The 18,933-nt window shown below is 54.2% G+C and overlaps 1 protein-coding gene across 1 annotated transcript in view; it reads left to right on the top strand.

The window, feature by feature from the left end:
- Window positions 1–18,933, top strand: part of LOC140403302 (adhesion G protein-coupled receptor E3-like) — a 149,321-nt gene that overhangs the window by 61,540 nt on the left and 68,848 nt on the right. The window contains exons 2-3 of the mRNA XM_072491124.1: window positions 16,028–16,123; window positions 17,764–17,904. Of these exons, the coding sequence (XP_072347225.1) occupies window positions 16,028–16,123; window positions 17,764–17,904 (237 nt within the window). The remainder of the gene's footprint in view (window positions 1–16,027; window positions 16,124–17,763; window positions 17,905–18,933) is intronic.

The raw sequence follows: 18,933 nt of genomic DNA on the forward strand, positions 1-18,933 counted from the left end.
AGAGAGCAGAGACACACACTCACACACTCCGAGAGCAGAGACACACACACACACTCAGAGAGCAGAGACACACACTCACACACTCAGAGAGCAGGGACACACGCGCACACACACTCACACACTCAGAGATCAGGGACACACACACACTCAGAGAGCAGGGACACACAAGCACACACTCACACACTCAGAGAGCAGAGACACACACACTCACCCACACACACAGAGAGCAGGGACACACACGCTCACACACTCACACACTCAGAGAGCAGAGACACACACTCACACACACACACTCAGAGAGCAGGGACACACACGCACACACACTCACACACTCAGAGAGCAGGGACACACACGCACACACACTCACACACTCAGAGAGCAGAGACACACACACATACTCAGAGAGCAGGGACACACACGCACACACACTCACACACTCAGAGAGCAGGGACACACACACACACACACTCAGAGAGCAGAGACACACACACACACACACACTCAGAGAGCAGGGACACACACACACACACACACTCAGAGAGCAGGGACACACACTCACACACACCCAGAGAGCAGGGACACACACACACACTCACACACTCAGAGAGCAGGGACACACACACACTCACACACTCAGAGAGCAGGGACACACACTCACACACACCCATAGAGCAGGGACACACACACACACACACACTCAGAGCAGAGACACACACACTCACTCACACACTCAGAGAGCAGGGACACACACACACACACACTCACACACTCAGAGAGCAGAGACACACACTCACACACACTCACACACTCAGAGAGCAGGGACACACACACACACACACACTCACACTCAGAGAGCACAGACACACACTCACACACACTCACACACTCAGAGAGCAGGGACACACACGCACACTCACTCACACACTCAGAGAGCAGGGACACACACACACACTCACTCACACACTCAGAGAGCAGGGGGATACACACACACTCACTCACACGCTCAGGGAGCTGGGGGACACACACACACTCACACACTCAGAGAGCGGGGACACACACTCACACACACCCAGAGAGCAGGGACACACACACACACTCAGAGAGCAGGGACACACACACACACACTCACACACTCAGAGAGCAGGGACACGCACTCACACACTCAGAGAGCAGGGACACACACGCACACACACTCACACACTCAGAGAGCAGGGACACACACACACATACACTCAGAGAGCAGAGACACACACACTCACACACTAAGAGTGCAGGGACACACACACAAACTCACACACACCCAGAGAGCAGGGACACACACACACACTCAGAGAGCAGGGACACACACACACACACTCAGAGAGCAGAGACACACACTCACACACTCAGAGAGCAGGGACACACACGCACACACACACACTCAGAGAGCAGGGACACACACACACACACACTCACACACTCAGAGAGCAGGGACACACACACACACACACACTCAGAGAGCAGGGACACACACACACACACACTCACACACTCAGAGAGCAGGGACACACACACACACACACTCACACACTCAGAGAGCAGGGACACACACACACACACACACTCAGAGAGCAGGGACACACACACACTCAGAGAGCAGGGACACACATGCACACACACACACTCAGAGAGCAGGGACACACACACACACTCAGAGATCAGGGACACACACACATTCACACACTCAGAGAGCAGGGACACACACACACACACACTCAGAGAGCAGGGACACACACACACACACACTCAGAGAGCAGGGACACACACACTCACACACTCAGAGAGCAGGGACACACACAAACTCACACTCACACATTCAGAGAGCAGGGACACACACACACACACTCAGAGAGCAGGGACACACACGCACACACACTCACACACTCAGAGAGCAGAGGCACACACACACACACTCAGAGAGCAGAGGCACACACACACACACACTCAGAGAGCAGAGACACACACTCACACACTCAGAGAGCAGGGACACACACGCACACACGCTCACACACTCAGAGAGCAGGGACACACACACACACACACACACACTCAGAGAGCAGAGACACACACTCACACACTCCGAGAGCAGAGACACACACACACACTCAGAGAGCAGAGACACACACTCACACACTCAGAGAGCAGGGACACACGCGCACACACACACTCAGAGAGCAGGGACACACGCACACACACTCACACACTCAGAGAGCAGGGACACACACGCACACACACTCACACACTCAGAGAGCAGAGATACACACACATACTCAGAGAGCAGGGACACACACGCACACACACTCATACACTCAGAGAGCAGGGACACACACACACACACACTCAGAGAGCAGAGACACACACACACACACACACTCAGAGAGCAGGGACACACACACACACACACACACACTCACACACTCAGAGAGCAGGGACACACACACACTCACACACTCAGAGAGCAGGGACACACACACACACACACTCAGAGAGCAGGGACACACACACTCACACACTCACACACTCAGAGAGCAGGGACACACACACACACACACACTCAGAGAGCAGACACACACACACACACACACACTCAGATGACAGGGTCACACACACACACACACACACACACACTCAGAGAGCAGGGACACACACACACACACACACACACACTCAGAGAGCAGGGACACACACACACTCACACACACACACACTCAGAGAGCAGAGACACACACACTCACACACACACACACTCAGAGAGCAGGGACACACACACTCTCACACTCACACACTCAGAGAGCAGGGACACACACACACTCAGAGAGCAGAGACACACACACTCACACACTCAGAGAGCAGGGACATACACGCACACACACACACACGCACTCAGAGAGCAGAGACACACACACTCACACACTCAGAGAGCAGGGACACACACACACACACACACACACACACACTCAGAGAGCAGAGACACACACACTCACACACTCAGAGAGCAGGGACACCCACACACACACACACTCAGAGAGCAGAGACACACACACACACACTCAGAGAGCAGAGACACACACACACACACACTCAGAGAGCAGGGACACACACACACACACACACTCAGAGAGCAGGGACACACACACACTCACACACACACACACTCAGAGAGCAGAGACACACACACTCACACACACACACACTCAGAGAGCAGGGACACACACACACACACACACCCACACTCAGAGAGCAGGGACACACACACACACACACACACACTCAGAGAGCAGAGACACACACACTCACACACTCACACACTCAGAGAGCAGGGACACACACACACACACACACACACACACACTCAGAGAGCAGAGACACACACACACACACACACACACTCAGAGAGCAGGGACACACACACTCTCACACTCACACACTCAGAGAGCAGGGACACACACACACACACACTCAGAGAGCAGAGACACACACACTCAGAGAGCAGAGACACACACACTCACACACACACACACTCAGAGAGCAGGGACACACACACACACACACACTCAGAGAGCAGAGACACAGACACTCACACACTCACACACTCAGAGAGCAGGGACACACACACACTCACACACACACACACTCAGAGAGCAGAGACACACACACTCACACACACACACACTCAGAGAGCAGAGACACACACACTCACACACACACACTCAGAGAGCAGGGACACACACACACACACACACACTCAGAGAGCAGGGACACACACACACACACACTTACACACACACACACACACACCCAGAGAGCAGAGACACACACACACACACACTCACACACACACACTCAGAGAGCAGTGACACATACACACTCACACACACACACACTCAGAGAGCAGAGACACACACACTCACACACACACACACTCAGAGAGCAGAGACACACACACTCACACACACACACACTCAGAGAGCAGGGACACAGACACACACACTCAGAGAGCAGGGACACACACGCACACACACACACTCAGAGAGCAGGGACACACACACACACACACTCACACACTCAGAGAGCAGGGACACACACACACACTCAGAGAGCAGGGACACACACGCACACACACACACACACACTCAGAGAGCAGGGACACACACACACACACACTCACACACTCAGAGAGCAGGGACACACACACACACACACTCACACACTCAGAGAGCAGGGACACACACACACACACACACTCAGAGAGCAGGGACACACACACACTCAGAGAGCAGGGACACACACGCACACACACACACTCAGAGAGCAGGGACACACACACACTCACACACACACACACTCAGAGAGCAGAGACACACACACTCACACACACACACACTCAGAGAGCAGAGACACACACACTCACACACACACACTCAGAGAGCAGGGACACACACACACACACACTCAGAGAGCAGGGACACACACACACACTTACACACACACACACACACACCCAGAGAGCAGAGACACACACACACACACACTCACACACACACACTCAGAGAGCAGTGACACATACACACTCACACACACACACACTCAGAGAGCAGAGTCACACACACTCACACACACACACACTCAGAGAGCAGAGACACACACACTCACACACACACACACTCAGAGAGCAGGTACACTGACACACAAACTCATAGAGCAGAGACACACACACTCACACACACTCAGAGAGCAGGGACACACACACACACACACACTCAGAGAGCAGAGACACAAACACTCACACACACACTCAGAGAGCAGAGACACGCACACACACACACTCAGAGAGCAGAGACACACACACTCACACACACACACACTCAGAGAGCAGAGACACACACACTCACACACACACACGCTCAGAGAGCAGAGACACACACACTCACACACACACACCCTCAGAGAGCAGGGACACACACACTCACACACACACACACTCAGAGAGCAGAGACACGCACACACACACACTCAGAGATCAGGGACACACACACACACACACACTCAGAGAGCAGAGACACACACACACACACACTCAGAGCAGAGACACACACACTCACTCACACACTCAGAGAGCAGGGACACACACACACACACACTCACACACTCAGAGAGCAGAGACACACACTCACACACACTCACACACTCAGAGAGCAGGGACACACACACACACACACACTCACACTCAGAGAGCACAGCCACACACTCACACACACTCACACACTCAGAGAGCAGGGACACACACGCACACTCACTCACACACTCAGAGAGCAGGGACACACACACACACTCACTCACACACTCAGAGAGCAGGGGGATACACACACACTCACACACTCAGAGTGCAGGGGCACACACACAAACTCACACACACCCAGAGAGCAGGGACACACACACACACTCAGAGAGCAGGGACACACACACTCAGAGAGCAGAGACACACACTCACACACTCAGAGAGCAGGGACACACACGCACACACACACACTCAGAGAGCAGGGGCACACACACACACACACTCACACACTCAGAGAGCAGGGACACACACACACACACACACTCAGAGAGCAGGGACACACACGCACACACACACACACACACTCAGAGAGCAGGGACACACACACACACACACTCACACACTCAGAGAGCAGGGACACACACACACACACACTCACACACTCAGAGAGCAGGGACACACACACACACACACACTCAGAGAGCAGGGACACACACACACTCAGAGAGCAGGGACACACATGCACACACACACACTCAGAGAGCAGGGACACACACACACACTCAGAGATCAGGGACACACACACATTCACACACTCAGAGAGCAGGGACACACACACACACACACACTCAGAGAGCAGGGACACACACACACACACACTCAGAGAGCAGGGACACACACACTCACACACTCAGAGAGCAGGGACACACACAAACTCACACTCACACATTCAGAGAGCAGGGACACACACACACACACTCAGAGAGCAGGGACACACACGCACACACACTCACACACTCAGAGAGCAGAGGCACACACACACACACTCAGAGAGCAGAGGCACACACACACACACTCAGAGAGCAGAGACACACACTCACACACTCAGAGAGCAGGGACACACACGCACACACGCTCACACACTCAGAGAGCAGGGACACACACACACACACACACACACTCAGAGAGCAGAGACACACACTCACACACTCCGAGAGCAGAGACACACACACACACTCAGAGAGCAGAGACACACACTCACACACTCAGAGAGCAGGGACACACGCGCACACACACTCACACACTCAGAGATCAGGGACACACACACACTCACACACTCAGAGAGCAGGGACACACACGCACACACACTCACACACTCAGAGAGCAGGGACACACACGCACACACACTCACACACTCAGAGAGCAGAGACACACACACATACTCAGAGAGCAGGGACACACACGCACACACACTCATACACTCAGAGAGCAGGGACACACACACACACACACTCAGAGAGCAGAGACACACACACACACACACACACTCAGAGAGCAGGGACACACACACACACACACACACACTCACACACTCAGAGAGCAGGGACACACACACACTCACACACTCAGAGAGCAGGGACACACACACACACACACTCAGAGAGCAGGGACACACACACTCACACACTCACACACTCAGAGAGCAGGGACACACACACACACACACACTCAGAGAGCAGACACACACACACACACACACACTCAGAGAGCAGGGTCACACACACACACACACACACACACACTCAGAGAGCAGGGACACACACACACACACACACACTCAGAGAGCAGGGACACACACACACTCACACACACACACACTCAGAGAGCAGAGACACACACACTCACACACACACACACTCAGAGAGCAGGGACACACACACTCTCACACTCACACACTCAGAGAGCAGGGACACACACACACTCAGAGAGCAGAGACACACACACTCACACACTCAGAGAGCAGGGACATACACGCACACACACACACACGCACTCAGAGAGCAGAGACACACACACTCACACACTCAGAGAGCAGGGACACACACACACACACACACACACACACACTCAGAGAGCAGAGACACACACACTCACACACTCAGAGAGCAGGGACACACACACACACACACACTCAGAGAGCAGAGACACACACACACACACTCAGAGAGCAGAGACACACACACACACACACTCAGAGAGCAGGGACACACACACACACACACACTCAGAGAGCAGGGACACACACACACTCACACACACACACACTCAGAGAGCAGAGACACACACACTCACACACACACACACTCAGAGAGCAGGGACACACACACACACACACCCACACTCAGAGAGCAGGGACACACACACACACACACTCAGAGAGCAGAGACACACACACTCACACACTCAGAGCGCAGGGACACACACACACACACACTCAGAGAGCAGAGACACACACACACACACACACACTCAGAGAGCAGGGACACACACACTCTCACACTCACACACTCAGAGAGCAGGGACACACACACTCAGAGAGCAGAGACACACACACTCAGAGAGCAGAGACACACACACTCACACACACACACACTCAGAGAGCAGGGACACACACACACACACACACACACTCAGAGAGCAGAGACACAGACACTCACACACTCACACACTCAGAGAGCAGGGACACACACACACTCACACACACACACACTCAGAGAGCAGAGACACACACACTCACACACACACACACTCAGAGAGCAGAGACACACACACTCACACACACACACTCAGAGAGCAGGGACACACACACACACACACACACTCAGAGAGCAGGGACACACACACACACACACTTACACACACACACACACACACACCCAGAGAGCAGAGACACACACACACACACACTCACACACACACACTCAGAGAGCAGTGACACATACACACTCACACACACACACACTCAGAGAGCAGAGACACACACACTCACACACACACACACTCAGAGAGCAGAGACACACACACTCACACACACACACACTCAGAGAGCAGGGACACAGACACACACACTCAGAGAGCAGAGACACACACACTCACACACTCACACACACTCAGAGAGCAGGGACACACACACACACACACACACACTCAGAGAGCAGAGACACACACACTCACACACACACTCAGAGATCAGAGACACACACACTCACACACACACACTCTCAGAGAGCAGAGACACACACACTCACACACACACACACTCAGAGAGCAGGGACACACACACTCTCACACTCACACACTCAGAGAGCAGGGACACACACACACTCAGAGAGCAGAGACACACACACTCACACACTCAGAGAGCAGGGACATACACGCACACACACACACACGCACTCAGAGAGCAGAGACACACACACTCACACACTCAGAGAGCAGGGACACACACACACACACACACACACACTCAGAGAGCAGAGACACACACACTCACACACTCAGAGAGCAGGGACACACACACACACACACACTCAGAGAGCAGAGACACACACACACACACTCAGAGAGCAGAGACACACACACACACACACTCAGAGAGCAGGGACACACACACACACACACACTCAGAGAGCAGGGACACACACACACTCACACACACACACACTCAGAGAGCAGAGACACACACACTCACACACACACACACTCAGAGAGCAGGGACACACACACACACACACCCACACTCAGAGAGCAGGGACACACACACACACACACTCAGAGAGCAGAGACACACACACTCACACACTCACACACTCAGAGCGCAGGGACACACACACACACACACACTCAGAGAGCAGAGACACACACACACACACACACACTCAGAGAGCAGGGACACACACACTCTCACACTCACACACTCAGAGAGCAGGGACACACACACTCAGAGAGCAGAGACACACACACTCAGAGAGCAGAGACACACACACTCACACACACACACACTCAGAGAGCAGGGACACACACACACACACACACACACTCAGAGAGCAGAGACACAGACACTCACACACTCACACACTCAGAGAGCAGGGACACACACACACTCACACACACACACACTCAGAGAGCAGAGACACACACACTCACACACACACACACTCAGAGAGCAGAGACACACACACTCACACACACACACTCAGAGAGCAGGGACACACACACACACACACACACTCAGAGAGCAGGGACACACACACACACACACTTACACACACACACACACACACACCCAGAGAGCAGAGACACACACACACACTCACACACACACACTCAGAGAGCAGTGACACATACACACTCACACACACACACACTCAGAGAGCAGAGACACACACACTCACACACACACACACTCAGAGAGCAGAGACACACACACTCACACACACACACACTCAGAGAGCAGGGACACAGACACACACACTCAGAGAGCAGAGACACACACACTCACACACTCACACACACTCAGAGAGCAGGGACACACACACACACACACACACTCAGAGAGCAGAGACACACACACTCACACACACACTCAGAGATCAGAGACACACACACTCACACACACACACTCTCAGAGAGCAGAGACACACACACTCACACACACACACACTCAGAGAGCAGAGACACGCACACACACACACTCAGAGAGCAGAGACACACACACTCACACACACACACACTCAGAGAGCAGAGACACACACACTCACACACACACACGCTCAGAGAGCAGAGACACACACACTCACACACACACACCCTCAGAGAGCAGGGACACACACACTCACACACACACACTCAGAGAGCAGAGACACGCACACACACACACTCAGAGATCAGGGACACACACACACACACTCAGAGAGCAGAGACACACACACACACACACACACTCAGAGCAGAGACACACACACTCACTCACACACTCAGAGAGCAGGGACACACACACACACACACTCACACACTCAGAGAGCAGAGACACACACTCACACACACTCACACACTCAGAGAGCAGGGACACACACACACACACACACTCACACTCAGAGAGCACAGACACACACTCACACACACTCACACACTCAGAGAGCAGGGACACACACGCACACTCACTCACACACTCAGAGAGCAGGGACACACACACACACTCACTCACACACTCAGAGAGCAGGGGGATACACACACACTCACTCACACGCTCAGGGAGCTGGGGGACACACACACACTCACACACTCAGAGAGCGGGGACACACACTCACACACACCCAGAGAGCAGGGACACACACACACACTCAGAGAGCAGGGACACACACACACACACTCACACACTCAGAGAGCAGGGACACACACTCACACACTCAGAGAGCAGGGACACACACGCACACACACTCACACACTCAGAGAGCAGGGACACACACACACATACACTCAGAGAGCAGAGACACACACACTCACACACTCAGAGTGTAGGGACACACACACACACTCACACACACCCAGAGAGCAGGGACACACTCACACACTCAGAGAGCAGGGACACACACACACATACACTCAGAGAGCAGAGACACACACACTCACACACTCAGAGTGCAGGGACACACACACACACTCACACACACCCAGAGAGCAGGGACACACACACACACTCAGAGAGCAGGGACACACACACACACACACACTCAGAGAGCAGGGACACACACGCACACACACACACACACTCAGAGAGCAGGGACACACACACACACACACTCACACACTCAGAGAGCAGGGACACACACACACACACACTCACACACTCAGAGAGCAGGGACACACACACACACACACACTCAGAGAGCAGGGACACACACACACTCAGAGAGCAGGGACACACACGCACACACACACACTCAGAGAGCAGGGACACACACACACTCAGAGATCAGGGACACACACACACTCACACACTCAGAGAGCCGGGACACACACACACACACACACTCAGAGAGCAGGGACACACACACACACACTCAGAGAGCAGGGACACACACACTCACACACTCAGAGAGCAGGGACACACACAAACTCACACTCACACATTCAGAGAGCAGGGACACACACACACACACTCAGAGAGCAGGGACACACACGCACACACACTCACACAATCAGTGAGCAGAGGCACACACACACACACTCAGAGAGCAGAGGCACACACACACACACACTCAGAGAGCAGAGACACACACTCACACACTCAGAGAGCAGGGACACACACGCACACACGCTCACACACTCAGAGAGCAGGGACACACACACACACACACACACACACTCAGAGAGCAGAGACACACACTCACACACTCCGAGAGCAGAGACACACACACACACTCAGAGAGCAGAGACACACACTCACACACTCAGAGAGCAGGGACACACGCGCACACACACTCACACACTCAGAGATCAGGGACACACACACACTCACACACTCAGAGAGCAGGGACACACACGCACACACTCAGAGAGCAGAGACACACACTCACCCACACACTCAGAGAGCAGGGACACACACGCTCACACACTCACACACTCAGAGAGCAGAGACGCACACTCACACACACACACTCAGAGAGCAGGGACACACACGCACACACACTCACACACTCAGAGAGCAGGGACACACACGCACACACACTCACACACTCAGAGAGCAGAGACACACACAGATACTCAGAGAGCAGGGACACACACGCACACACACTCACACACTCAGAGAGCAGGGACACACACACACACACACTCAGAGAGCAGAGACACACACACACACACACACTCAGAGAGCAGGGACACACACACACACACACACTCAGAGAGCAGGGACACACACTCACACACACCCAGAGAGCAGGGACACACACACACACTCACACACTCAGAGAGCAGGGACACACACACACTCACACACTCAGAGAGCAGGGACACACACTCACACACACCCAGAGAGCAGGGACACACACACACACTCACACACTCAGAGAGCAGGGACACACACACACTCACACACTCAGAGAGCAGGGACACACACACACACTCACACACTCAGAGAGCAGGGACACACCCTCACACACTCACACACTCAGAGAGCAGGGACACACACACACTCACTCAGAGAGCAGGGACACACACACACACACTCAGAGAGCAGGGACACACACACACACACACACACACTCACACACTCAGAGAGCAGGGACACACACACACTCAGAGAGCAGGGACACACACACACACACTCAGAGAGCAGGGACACACACACTCACACACTCAGAGAGCAGGGACACACACACACACACACACTCAGAGAGCAGACACACACACACACACACACTCAGAGAGCAGGGACACACACACACACACACTCAGAGAGCAGGGACACACACACACACACACTCAGAGAGCAGGGACACACACACACACACACTCAGAGAGCAGGGACACACACACACTCACACACACACACACTCAGAGAGCAGAGACACACACACTCACACACACACACACTCAGAGAGCAGGGACACACACACTCTCACACTCACACACTCAGAGAGCAGGGACACACACACACACACACACACACACACTCAGAGAGCAGAGACACACACACTCACACACTCAGAGAGCAGGGACATACACGCACACACACACACACGCACTCAGAGAGCAGAGACACACACACTCACACACTCAGAGAGCAGTGACACACACACACACACACACACACACTCAGAGAGCAGGGACACACACACTCACACACTCAGAGAGCAGGGACACACACACACACACACACACTCAGAGAGCAGAGACACACACACACACACTCAGAGAGCAGAGACACACACACACACACAAACACTCAGAGAGCAGGGACACACACACACACACACACTCAGAGAGCAGCGACACACACACACTCACACACACACACACTCAGAGAGCAGAGACACACACACACACACACACACTCAGAGAGCAGGGACACACACACACACACACACTCAGAGAGCAGAGACACACACACTCACACACTCACACACTCAGAGAGCAGGGACACACACACACACACACACACACACACTCAGAGAGCAGAGACACACACACTCAGAGAGCAGGGACACACACACACTCACACTCACACACTCAGAGAGCAGGGACACACACACACACACACACACTCAGAGAGCAGAGACACACACACTCAGAGAGCAGAGACACACACACTCACACACACAGAGAGCAGGGACACACACACACTCACACACACACACACTCAGAGAGCAGAGACACACACACTCACACACACACACACTCAGAGAGCAGAGACACACACACTCACACACACACACTCAGAGAGCAGGGACACACACACACACACACACTCAGAGAGCAGGGACACACACACACACACTTACACACACACACACACACACCCAGAGAGCAGAGACACACACACACACACACTCACACACACACACTCCGAGAGCAGTGACACATACACACTCACACACACTCAGAGAGCAGAGACACACACACTCACACACACACACACTCAGAGAGCAGAGACACACACACTCACACACACACACACTCAGAGAGCAGGGACACAGACACACACACACACACTCCGAGAGCAGAGACACACACACTCACACACTCACACACACTCAGAGAGCAGGCACACACACACACACACACACACTCAGAGAGCAGAGACACACACACTCACACACACACACTCTCAGAGAGCAGAGACACACACACTCACACACACACACACTCAGAGAGCAGAGACACGCACACACACACACTCAGAGAGCAGAGACACACACACTCACACACACACACACTCAGAGAGCAGAGACACACACACTCACACACACACACGCTCAGAGAGCAGAGACACACACACTCACACACACACACCCTCAGAGAGCAGGGACACACACACTCACACACACACACACTCAGAGAGCAGAGACACGCACACACACACACTCAGAGATCAGGGACACACACACACACACACACTCAGAGAGCAGAGACACACACACTCAGAGCAGAGACACACACACTCACACACACACTCAGAGAGCAGGGACACACACACACACACACACACTCAGAGAGCAGAGACACTCACACACACACACTCTCAGAGAGCAGAGACACACACACTCACACACACACACACTCAGAGAGCAGAGACACGCACACACACACACTCAGAGAGCAGAGACACACACACTCACACACACACACACTCAGAGAGCAGAGACACACACACTCACACACACACACGCTCAGAGAGCAGAGACACACACACTCACACACACACACCCTCAGAGAGCAGGGACACACACACTCACACACACACACACTCAGAGAGCAGAGACACGCACACACACACACTCAGAGATCAGGGACACACACACACACTCAGAGAGCAGAGACACACACACTCAGAGCAGAGACACACACACTCACACACACACTCAGAGAGCAGGGACACACACACACACACACACACTCAGAGAGCAGAGACACTCACACACACACACGCTCAGAGAGCAGAGACACACACACACTCACACACACACACACTCAGAGAGCAGAGACACACACACTCACACACACACACACTCAGAGAGCAGAGACACGCACACACACACACTCAGAGATCAGGGACCCACACACACACACTCAGAGAGCAGGGACACACACACACACTCACACACCCAGAGAGCAGGGACACACACACACACTCACACTCAGAGAGCAGGGACACACACACACACTCACACACACCCAGAGAGCTTTACGTGGGAGTCACTTCAGTCAGAACTGTAGGAAAAAAACTACACGGGCGGAAAGCAGCGGAATGTGGCGACCGTGCGTGTGGGCAGCAGTCAATACAATGTGTGGTGGGGGCCGCATCCGTAATCCACGGTTGCCCTGGCGATTAAGCCTGTTTAACTCTATGAAAAGAGGGGGCAGGATTATGCCACCCCACGCCGGATCGGAGAATAGCCGTGGCGGGGGGGCGCGAATCAGGCGACGCTTCTCCGACGCTGGTCCGCCGACTCTCCGGCGACCAGAGAACTGGCGGCAATGGCACCGGCTCAACGCGCCCCCCCCCCCCCCCCCCCCGGCCATTCACCGTGCTCAACGGGCTGAGTGCCCGCCGAGTTTGGCCCACTCCCGCCGGCGTCGTTCGCGTGTGGTCCGACCCGGCGGAGTTCATGCTGCGGGGGCCGTCCTGGTGTGGGGGGGCGGGGGGCGGTGCGGCCTCCACGCTGCCCAGGCCCGCGATCGGGGCCTACCGATCGGCGGGCGGGCTAACCCCGGGGTGGGGCCTATGTTCCTCCGCCCCGGGCCCCTGTAGGGCTCCGTCATGTTGACCGGGGGGGGGGGGCTGGCGCGGAGAAGGCAATGCGCGCGCATGCGCGGTCTGACACTGCCCGTGGCGCACATGCACGGACCCGCGTCGCCTGTGGCGTCCATGCAGGGACCCACACCGCCCATGCTGGCCCCCCTGTGCGGCGCAGGATCGCTGCTCCTAGCAGCCAGACGACGCCGTCGTAAAACACTCCGGCGTTTACGACGCTGTCAACATTCTGTCGCTGGAACGGAGAATCCTGCCCAGAGTATCAATTCAATCCCCCAATCCCTGCTCAGGCTGACCTGCACATGGTGAAAGTTGGGCGAAGCATTGGGGCTGGACAGGGGGAGGAGAAAACGGCGTCCACGTGTCTCACTGTTGAATTCTGTTGCTCCTAGCGTTCCACTGCTGCTCCTGCATTTCGAGCCCTGCTTCCGTCAAGGATCGGAAGTGTAACCCAGGTTTCCAGCTACATCCAGTTTATTCCTGTGTGGGTAAGTTTAAGTTGAAGAAACTGCTGCATGTTTGACGGCAACAATCAAGGTTTCCCCCAGCGGGTCACCGCCCCCTGCGGCCAACGTGAAATGTGCAGCCTGCCTTCTTGGGCACTGCAGCACTCACTGGACGAGCACTGGGTACATATCATAGATTTTCATAGAATTTACAGTGCAGAGGGAGGCCATTCAGCCCATCGAGTCTGCACCGGCTCTTGGAAAGAGCACCCTACCCAAGGTCAGTACCTCCACCCTATCCCCATAACCCAGTAACCCCACCCAACACTAAGGGCAATTTTGGACACTAAGGGCAATTTTAGCACGGCCAATCCACCTAACCTGCACATCTTTGGACTGTGGGAGGAAACCGGAGCACCCGGAGGAAACCCACGCACACACGGGGAGGACGTGCAGACTCCGCACAGACAGTGACCCAAGCCGGAATCGAACCTGGGACCCTGGAGCTGTGAAGCAATTGTGCTACCCACAATGCTCCCGTGCTGGCCCCCCCCCCCCCCCCAATTCACCCACACCCTATGCCCGCCCATCACCACCCCCACCCAGCAATGGTGGCCTGGTTATGAAAGCTATTTAAAATATAAATGTAAAAACAAAAATTGACTTCATTGCAAGGGGGCGGACCATAAACATTGTGTCGCCAGCTGCAATTGGTGAGGCTTTGTGCAGCTGGGGTCTCCTCGTTTAAAGAAGGAAATACTTGAATTTGAAGGCATTTCAGGGAATGTTCATGGGTATGATTCCCTGGAGGAAGGGGTTGCCTAGCCTTTGAGGGAAGTTGTGTCTACACTCATTCGAGTTTATCATAGAATCTCCACAGTGCAGAAGGAGGCCACCCGACCCATCCAGTCTACACGGACCCAAGGGCAGCCCGATAGCGCAGTGGTTCGCACTGCTGCCTCGCGCCACGAGGACCCGGGTCCGATCCCGGCCCTGGCTCACTGTCCGTGTGGGGTTTGCACATTCTCCCCGTGTCTGCGTGGGTTTTCACCCCCCCACAACCCAAAGATGTGCAGGGTAGGTGGATTGGCCCCGCTAAATCGCCCCTTCATTGGATAAAATGAATTGTGCACTGCAAATGTATTTTTGAAAATAGGCTACATTGACCTCTGGCCCCACCCAGCCACCCCATAACCCCACCTAAACTGCACATCCCTGGACACTAAGGGGCAATTTATCATGGCCAATCCACCCAACCTGCACATCTTTGGACTGCGGGAGGAAACCGGAGCACCCGAGGAAACCCGCGCAGACACGGGAGGACGTGCAAACTCCACACAGACAGTGACCCACGGCAGGTATTGAACCCTCGCCCCTGGCGCTGTGAGGCAGCAGTGCTAACCGCTGTGTATGTTCAGGGCTGAGGTCGACAGATAAAGAGAGTCAAATTTAATGGTGAGGGTTGTGGGGAATGGGGGGTGGGGGGGGGGGGGGGGGGGGGGGGGGGGGGAGCAGGCAGGACAAGTGGAGTTGAGGCGATAAACAGATCAGCAACGATCTGACTGAGTGTCGGGGGCCGGCCCGAATGCCCGAAAGGTCTAATGCGGCCCTTGTTACATCTTAAGATCTTGACGGAACAAAGCGGTGAATCCAATTGTGAAAGATTTTCAATGTTTGCACAGATATCAACGAGTGTGATTCCTCACCCTGTGATCCATCCATGGTGTGTAAGAATTCTGTTGGGACCTTTGCGTGTTTATGCCAAGAAGGATTTATCGCTGCTCACGGGGACGTCAGCTCCAGCAAGGACACAATTTGTCACGGTATGAGTTTTGTTATGCCCCCCCCCCCCCCCCCCCCCCCCCCCGACCCCAGGCAAGTGCGTGATCAATCTCCAGCCCGCCCCATCCCGGAGTCACAACATAAGTGAATAAATTCTTATAAAAATACCAAATAATCACAATCACCAGGTTTGTAGGTTTAAATGCAATTATTGTTTATTTAGACAATTGTGGACTTCCGGGTGCGGCGATGACCAGCTGAGTCGCACGTTTCGGCAGCTCCCGGTGAAACAGACTTTTGGCTCTCGATAGGAGCCCAACGGCAATTTTAACGGCTAAAAACACTGTGCGGTAAACCAGAAGGGAATCCCCCCTGGACACGGATGGAAAAGGAGGAGAAAGTGGCCGGATTGCAGTGGATCCTTAGAACAGCGGCAAGGAAGGCAAGCAAAAACCAAGATGGCGTCGGAAGGTGGCAGTTTAACATGGGGCCCTGAACAACAAGAGTTCTTGAATGCTGTGTGGAAGAGCTCAAAAAGGAAATGAAGAAAGAGCTGTTGGCCCCGATACTACAGGCGATCGAAGGGCTAAAGGAGGAACAAAATACCCAGGAGCGGGAGCTTCGGGTCGTGAAGGCAAAGGCAGCGAGAATGAGGACGACATACAGGGCCTGGTCGTGAAGACGGAGATGCATGAGGCACATCAGAAACGATGTTGTGGGAAAGGTTGGAGGCACTGGAGAACAACGCAAGGAGGAACAACCTGAGGATTCTTGGTCTTCCTGAAGGTGTGGAGGGGGCGGACCGTCGGGGCATATGTGAGCACGATGCTGCACTCGTTAATAGGGAGCGGAGGCCCCGGCGGGTCCGTTGGAGGTGGAGGGAGCATACCGAGTGATGGCGCGAGGACCGAGAGCAGGAGAAATTCCAGAGCCCATAGTGGTGAGATTCCTCGTTTTAAGGATAGAGAAATGGCTCTTAGATGGGCAAAGAAAACTCGGAGCAGTAAATGGGAGAACGCGGTGATCCGCGTTTATCAAGACTGGAGTGCGGAGGTGGCGAGAAGGAGGGC

This window comes from Scyliorhinus torazame, chromosome 27, assembly GCF_047496885.1.
Source record: "Scyliorhinus torazame isolate Kashiwa2021f chromosome 27, sScyTor2.1, whole genome shotgun sequence".
Lineage (NCBI taxonomy): Eukaryota > Metazoa > Chordata > Chondrichthyes > Carcharhiniformes > Scyliorhinidae > Scyliorhinus > Scyliorhinus torazame.